At 37.5% G+C, this 8366-nt stretch overlaps 2 protein-coding genes across 2 annotated transcripts; both read left to right on the top strand. All coding sequences in view use genetic code 11, as the record gives it.

The window, feature by feature from the left end:
* Positions 1-1573: 1573 nt before the first annotated feature.
* EGR_09402 (hypothetical protein) lies at positions 1574-4358 on the top strand (the record flags this gene model as incomplete). The annotated part of the gene is made up of 10 exons (XM_024498651.1): positions 1574-1639; positions 2023-2077; positions 2269-2366; positions 2594-2675; positions 2761-2901; positions 3375-3472; positions 3633-3726; positions 3829-3945; positions 4225-4257; positions 4333-4358. The coding sequence occupies 10 exons, from the start codon at positions 1574-1576 to the stop codon at positions 4356-4358; spliced, it is 810 nt and encodes a 269-aa protein (XP_024346940.1).
* A 733-nt stretch (positions 4359-5091) lies between these two features.
* On the top strand, positions 5092-7828 carry EGR_09401 (hypothetical protein; the record flags this gene model as incomplete). Its single annotated transcript, XM_024498650.1, has 12 exons — positions 5092-5332; positions 5608-5683; positions 5729-5771; positions 5975-6038; positions 6173-6270; positions 6342-6423; positions 6500-6640; positions 6899-6996; positions 7180-7282; positions 7355-7471; positions 7686-7718; positions 7803-7828. The coding sequence occupies 12 exons, from the start codon at positions 5092-5094 to the stop codon at positions 7826-7828; spliced, it is 1122 nt and encodes a 373-aa protein (XP_024346939.1).
* Between the last annotated feature and the right edge of the window lie 538 nt (positions 7829-8366).

Raw genomic sequence — 8366 nt, 5'->3', positions numbered from 1 at the left:
ACATCAAATTCCTATTGCCTCAAATCTAAGCGCATCAGTGGGAAGTATTTGTACTTATTTTTTGAGATGGGAGGGAAGTGGGGGGGGTGGAAGGTTGGCGGAACAATAGCAGCCCTGACTCACTCTCATCCTCATTCTGTTTATTCCCCTTATAATGTTCACATAGGTTTTTATTTTCCTGTCTCATCTTTTTATTAACAGTAGACATTGGCGCGGAAACTAGACCAGATAGTTGGAACTACGAGAAGACGTGTAGTAAGCCGGAAACGGATTTGGTCGGTTAGGGTTAATTGGTTTGTTTATGGAGACAGTTTTTTGTCGAAGTGAAATTGTCAAGGCAGTGTCTTGTAAGCAATGGATGATGGCTTGCGCTGATGATCCCTTTATCGAGTAAAGTATGACTTAAGAAGCTTTCTGTAGCTATTTATTTCTGCCATATACAACCACACGACTTTACTTGGCTACTTTATTGAATATTTATGTGACAAGTTATTGCATAACAATATAACACTCAAATATTTCTTGTAGTTCGAATTCCTCCTGCGAGTGGTGAGTTATTTACTACAAATTCGGACTCTTATAATTGCCTCTAAGACTGTTTTTCATCACTTTTTGTACGCTTTAGCTCCAAAGCCTCTTGTCTTTAGCTCCGTTGCGATATGTAAGTCGGTAGTTTTAGTGTTTATTCGTTTATATTGATGTATCTAATGGCAAATCATCTGGACGAAATGGGTGATTTGCTTTAAAAAACTCCTGTAATATGTTATTTGCTAAAAAATTACCTACTTTTGCTAAAACCTACCTTAATGTTGCAAGCGTAATTGACAGTAATTTGTTAACATTTGCGCATATTTTGGTTTCAGGTTATCTTCTCACTCTTGTGCCAGCTGAAAGTTGGATTGACTGAGTTGAAATACCAAAGTTCCTAATTATTGTGGATTAAATAAAATACCCAACTTTTCATTTTCATTTTTCAATCAACCAGGGATTGTAATGCTGTCAACTTTGAAGTCGTACAAGTCTAGGTTTTTCTTGATGCCGCAATAGGGTATTCTTGCAAAAGAATGGTTTATTAATTGTGCCCGGAGTTTCAAAGTTTCAGAGTTTTGATTCTGTGTCAGGTGATGGAAAAGGAATTTTTAATCTTCTTAATGGAAAGACCCAATCCCATCGAGGTGCAAAGGACACTGTATAGTTAAATTTTTAAGTTGAGTAATCAAGAACGGCGCCGATTCCAAAAGTCTGCCCAGTATAAGGAACCAGTTTCGTAAGATTCCATTAATCCTGCCATTTACTCGTGCTGTCTCAGTGCTGTATCCGAAAGGCTTAATTGCTTCACGAAAACCGCAGTCGTTCTAGCACCCAAAATCGTGGAAAATAGGGTAGAGCTCATAGTATTCGGCGCTGTAGCCGAATGGTGGGAGACTGACGAAAAATGAATTTTGCTGACAGTAAGCATAAAATGGCCACCAAACTGTTAGGGATGGCCTTAAGCAAATGCAATTTGCTAAAAGTTTTCCTTTATTTTTAGTCAAGCAAAGAATTGTTAAAAAGTTGTAATTTTACCCTGACAATGGAAGAATCAAATGAAGTCGACTACGCCTGGTACCGCACTACCATATACTCGAGGTATTGTTGGGTGTGTGGGGGCATTTGTGTGTACGTGAAGAAATACGAGTGAGATTGCGTAGCTCTCATGGGTATAAAAACTCGTCTATTTGAGTGCAATTGACACTTGCTTGGAGTTGGCTCACAAACGGTATGTACTTAGCACTATTCCTTTAAGTAAAATTAGGCTGCCACTGTGACTCTCTTCGAAGTCAATGCGTAGCTGTAGATTCACAGCTCCGCAGGAAGTCGATTCAAGCATTCATTCCAAAACGCCACTTACATTGTGATTATTTTAGCCAAAATTTCGAAACTGCATTTCAAGAGTATTATTTTAATGAGTCAGTTACGCAAAACAAATAGCCAAAAAATTCGCTTACTAATTTTTTTTTCAGCTATATTCGGTTTACCTAGTCAATGCTGCTGAAACAAGTCATTTTCTTCCTTGTGGTGTACATAGCGACTTCAAGTAAGATCCTCGTTTTTAACCGCGTTTTGCTTCAATATCAAAAAAAAACGTTTTCAAATAATTCTGCGTAAAATTCTGCCAGAATCAGTTTCGCACTGAAGCATAGAATTAAAAACTCTTATCTGTCCTTTTCATCAACGAGATGGAAATAACGTTTGAATACTTGAATCTTTTATCATTTCCCATTTTAGTATCTGCCTACAAAACATTGCCTGGAGATATACGAGTTGTCAAAGGAAAAGTAAATACAGCCTTCAATTATCAAACGTCCCTCCCTGGCAAATACCTGGTAAATACATTTTCCTGCCTTACATGAAATTTCACGAAGATTGCGGTTTAGTTTCACGTATCGAAAAATAAAGCCAAAACCATCAATAAGCAACTGAATGCGGCTTGACAATAAATACCATCGGTTCTCCCCCTCCTCCTCCTCCCAGATCCTAGTTGTGTTGACTTAGAGTAGTGACGTCTGTGGTTAGTACTAAAACAATCCGCTCATTTGTTTTTTTTTTTCAGTATTTGACTTCCGGTATCCAAAATCTCACTCTTCAAAATGGGCAGTGTTCGACACCACTTTTCACGTGCATCTACAGTGAAGGTATGCCAATTACTATGGCCCCTTATTGAATTGAAAAGGAAGTGAATGAGATCAAAAATAGGCCTAATTTGAATCATCATTACAGTTGATAGCACACAGACGGATGTGAAGATGAGTGGCCACATGACCTACGGTCTGAAATGGGTGACCTTCATGGGAGGACCCAACCAAGTTCCTATAAGTATAGTCTTTTTCACGGACGACATTTGGGACGATTTAGCTTCAGGTAAGGGAGACCTTTTCAATAAGTCTTTTGCGTCTTTTGCTATGCGTAACAATAATTAAAAGACCTAAGCGTGATTTTCTTTTCTACAAACATGAGAGGCCACACCAAACACCAAATCACTTGTTCATTTAAAAGGTTTGACTTAAAATTAATAGCGCAATGGTTGTGTGACTGTAAGTGCTTAAAAAACTAGGGGTTTTGGCAATACTGTCTTTATTCATTAAGTGACTCCTAATATGTATTTGCCAAAATATAACGTGGGTCTATTCTAAGGTAATGATTAGTTCATTTTAATCAAAGACGCATAAACAAGTAGGGAACATTAATGTTGTGATGGAATTACCAATTTGTTGCTTAACTTGAGGTACTTTTAATTTTTCTACTAAATTCATCTACAGAATAATAGACGACGGTGTTTGCTGTGATGCGGTGGAACCTACCTGCCAAGACCATTGTTTCCATTGCCTTTTTAGGTTCTATTCAACCGCAGTACTCAATCCCCCTAATTGTTCGAGCTAAGGGGCTAACTTCAGTAACGCTTACGTGTTCCATATTTGCAACGAATCCTAAGGTAATTCCTAACATTCCGATTGGCCCGACACTAGAAAGACACTTAAGTAGTTTCAATTAAATGCAAACACATTTACTCTGATCTAGAGGATAATGGCTTATTTAATAGTAAAAAGCAAACTTAAATCGTAGTCAATAGTACGCAAATCTATTTTTTGTAGTATAATCTATACACTGGGGTGAACAATGTGCTGTACTACTCCGTCAAACCGGTAAAGGACGAAACGAAAAACCACACACAAATACTGAATCTTGGTAGGTTTTAAATGTGCGCTGAATTTCAGCCTTTCTTGTGAGGAAACACTGTACACCACTCATAATTATACGCAGAATACTATTTTTGGAAATTCTTCCTAGAAATGCGAAACATCATAATGCACAAAGTCATAACACTGACTGTCAAAAGGAAGGACGACGTAGACTTTTACAGCTGCAATGTCAATGGCTACTGGCTGACTCACACAATTGATTGGAGTGAGTTTGACAGAAAAATTTTTCATCCTCAAACCTGCCATTTCACAGTTTACACTTGCTAATGCAAATGCATAATTTAAAACATTTTAGCTCAATCTGGAGTTGGTAAGTAGTTGCTGAATGCCCGGTGGTTTCCTTACGTTGGCGACAGATGACGGCTACACAAATGAATAATATTAAAACATAGGTGTAGTAAAGCAATTAAATGGTGCTATAACAGACAAATGCATTAAGTAATTGAAAAAGCCAAACAAAATGATGGAATAATACGTATTTTAGCTGAAGTCAAAGCAACCCTAATTTCACTCATTGGTGAGTTAATCGTGTTTTAAATAAAGTAGCGTCTTATTTCCCACTCTGACCGACTCACTTGTTTTGTTCCCCCAGCTGTCCTTCTGTACGCCGGCGTGTGAGGAGTCAAAGGAAGCGGTCAAATATGACAAAGTTCTGGGATTTGTTTATTCCAAACCTCTTTTATTTTTACCAATCTCTGTAGCCAGAATGTACATTGATTTATTATATTTTATTCTACAAATTCAGACAAATTAAATGGGGATTGATTAAGGTGTTCCCTGATTGTTTTACATCGCCACTTTGAGTATTTAAATTGCAGCCACATTTAAGAGCAAAAAGTTGGTGAAATGCTCTTGGGAATCTAATACACTTTTGTAAATTCTCGCAAGGCAAGATGTCCCTGTGTACTTGAACTAATTAATTAGGTTTCTTGAGCTTAATCACACAATCAAGTCATATTTTTACCTTTTTAAAATAATGTTCTGTTTGGTTTATTTCTGATTATTAGAGCCTAGTAGATACAAACTTATATATTCTAAACTAACCAGATGCATGATGAGACGGTATTTGTGTGAAAAACTTGAGAAATAAACATTTATCGCCAAAAGATCTTTCGGAAGTGTGAAATTGGTACCTATGGCCTTCAGTTATTTTAAGTTATGAGATGGTTAGGCCTACCTGTCTTATAACCTGAATTCTAAGTCGTTCCAAATTATGTGGCTAGTATTCGATCGCCTAGTAGACTGAGTTCCCTTTGTCGACATTAAGATACTATAGTTCAGAGTCGAACAAATATCAAGGGTTTTGGGAATTTGGAATATACTGTGGTGTAATCGGGAAATTCTTCATCAAATGTTAGAGTTGTGTGACGTCCGAGTCTACTCTAAAGTCGCAAAAACCGAAGCACGGAAAAGCCAGAAGGATACTACCATCTCTGGATGGCTATGCAGCGGAGCGAAGGCAGAACCTGCGGAGACTGATTTGCTCGCGCAGTTCAACACACGATTAAATAAAAGATTGGGTAACGACATCATTCCCAATTTTCAAATCCTATCAACTTGGAAGCTGTGGATTACCAAGGTGTGGCTTGAAGGTAAGCTGCACGGCCTCGTGTGAAGGGGTTCATTATTCCCTTTACAATCAGGAAAATTGCCATTTTTTCCAAAAACATAAGTGAAGTTAAATTTAGTCCATTGTTACGGAGCGTGTCCGTGGGTGATTATTGCGCCAAAATGCGTGTTTAGCGATAGTCCGCTTTCCAAACTGTCCCAGTATTTGAGGCTTCACTTCAATAAACAAAAGCAATCCAAGTAGATTTGTGAGTAAATTTGTTGCTTTTTAAGATTTAAAATACATTATTCTCGTCAGAAGGAAAGGTTGTGTCACTTGGCAAGAAGCCATTTGAGATTCGCAAAATATGTGATCGGAGTGACGAGAATGTGACGTAGTTTGCGAGTAGGCAAGCCAGCGTATAAAAGCTCTTCTTCAGACCATTTCTCAACCACAAGGGTAGAGTTTTTCGTCAGCGCTCCGTAAGTGGTGTGCATTTAGTTAACGCATGCGTCTCTTAACTCACTTCATCCTGTCATTTACACATGCTACTCAATTGCCCAATTGTGATGGCCAGAAATATTACCTGTTTATTCATGAAGTATGAAATACAAAGATCGGTAATCTAAAATTATTTGTTCCTCAAAAGAACTAAAAATGTAAATGTCGTTACACCATTTTCTAGCTTGAACTGATGACATTCCCAAAATCAGCTCTGATTCTCGTTGCATTTACCATCACCAGTTGCGGTAAGTACGCAGATCTCCCAGCTGTGTGGGATGGTGCCCTACACAATTTTATGTTCTTATAAATGTTCCAAACTAACTGCCATCGTCTGACAACTGGTTTCTATTAACCAAAAACGCATTTTATTTTGTTAAAGTGGGCATCTACACAACATTGCCGGGTGATAAACGTGTTGTAAAAGCCAAAGAAAATGAGAACTTTGATTACAAGACCACTCTTCCTGGAACATATACCGTAAGTTGCTAATAAATGGGTTATTTGCGAGTAGAATATCAAAAGTGGGGAAATGATTTATAATTTTTTAGTACCTTTTAGCTGATTCTTCCAACATAACATTAAAGAATGGAGACTGTTCCTCTCCTCTGTTTCAATGCACCTACGTACAAAGTAGGTAGGTGTTTTCCACTTCATCTACGAATATTTTGACAAAATCTCCTAATATTGGTTATTTGCCAACCTCTAGGCTCTTCCGATATGATGACAGTGACACTGAAGGGTAAAATGTCAAGTGAATTGAAGTGGGTAATATTTATGGGGCCTAAGAATATAGTTCCAATCACCGTTGTGTTCTTTGTAAACAATACATGGAACGATTTGACCATCGGTAAGAGTGCTTTAAATTAACATTTCAAACCTATTTTTTTCTCAAAGTTCTCATCAGCAAAGCATCTTGTAGTATTTTATTGTCTGTCAACTTAAACCTGACGGAAATCAAAGGAACTATGCCGATGACATTGCTTTGAAAGTACTCGCTGTAAATGACTCATAAAGGGCAGTGGTTTATTTGAAGTAGGCATAGAATAATACTATAAGGAATAAATTCAAATAATTCATACGCTTGTTTATTATTCCTTGAATTTAGGCTCAATTCAACCGCAATATTCAGTGCCATTGATAGTTCAGGCAAAGAACAGTCATACGGTGACGATCACATGTTCCATCTTCAGCACAACACCTTTGGTCAGTTCTCAACTACTTTATAAAATTGGTCCAATGATTATTTGCATGTTAAATGTTTCTTCATTCTTTTAATCACTTTTGCTGCAAATTGAAATTTTGCCAGATTAAAACGAAATTCACCTACTTACAAAGCAGTTTCAGTAGAATATTTTAGGGTTAAAAATTTCCCCCTCTCCTATTTAGGCAACTCTATATACTGGTTTAAAAATGGAAAGTTATTATCAGTTGCGGTTATTTGCACCACCAATTGATAACACTTCACATCATCCACAAATACTAAATTTGGGTGAGTCTGTCTGTGTATGGTCGGAATGACATTTTACATTCCATTTAAAAACGTGAAATGTGGTGCCTTTAGAGGTAAGAGACATTCTCCTGCACAAGGTCTTAACGCTGACTGTGAGGCGGAAGGAGGCAATCGACTTTTACACCTGCAAAGTGGGTAGAAAGTACCTCACCCACACAATTGACTGGAGTAAGTTGAAGCCTTGGCAATTTGTCTGTAACCGCATTGATGCTCAAGTGTCAAACTTTTAACAAATTTTTACGTTCTCCTCCTGCAGCATCTACGGCAAGTAAGTGGACATGGTGTTCTTGCCCCTATGCCATTCTCTAAAAGTCTGATAACTAAAGATACTATTTCGGCATCAAGAATGTGCTGCATATATTTTTTCCCCATTCTGATTTAGATTGCTTCAAAGTCTATGCTACAGTTCTAATAGGTAAGTGATTTGAGGGAAATCTATTTTCTTCTTATCCCATGAATCCACTTCGACTTCATACTTACGCTGAAATGTTTGTTGCAGCCTGTTTGCTACACATCGGATATTAGAAACATCACAGCCCTCCAAAAAATATCAAATATTACTTGTTGCTTTTGATATTTGGAGTAAAATGTACCAACAATTTGCAATGTCTTCTTTGAAGAGGTGTGCTAAGGAACTATATCAAAGAAATAGGCAACTACGAAGTTGTAAGATGTCAAAACTAATGCAACTCCGCGCCTACAACTGGCCGTCTACAACCGCTCAGGGATGCATCGATAAAGAAAACTTATTAAAAATAATTACGAGTACAACACTTTGTCCCAGGAAGGCAAAACAAACTTCCAGCCTATTTCAAATAACAATTGCGCAAGTACTGCCAGTAAAGAGAGATAATAAAAAATATGCGTACCCTCAGAGGAAGACAGAAAATAAGAAGGACCTGTTATTTACATCACTCCCACAAAATAGTGCCAAACTTCGAAAAGGGCAGTTTTAAAATGGAATTCGTTAGGTGTGGCAATTTCCTATGTTGTGATGTGTAGTGTTATTGTGAGAAGATAGTATTTCTGTTCTGTTTTAAAATAGATTTGAATGATAATGACT

Source organism: Echinococcus granulosus (genome assembly GCF_000524195.1).
Source record: "Echinococcus granulosus chromosome Unknown EG_S00146, whole genome shotgun sequence".
Lineage (NCBI taxonomy): Eukaryota > Metazoa > Platyhelminthes > Cestoda > Cyclophyllidea > Taeniidae > Echinococcus > Echinococcus granulosus.
Note: the sequence above shows the minus strand (reverse complement) of the source record. Positions and strands in the feature narration are given on the sequence as shown.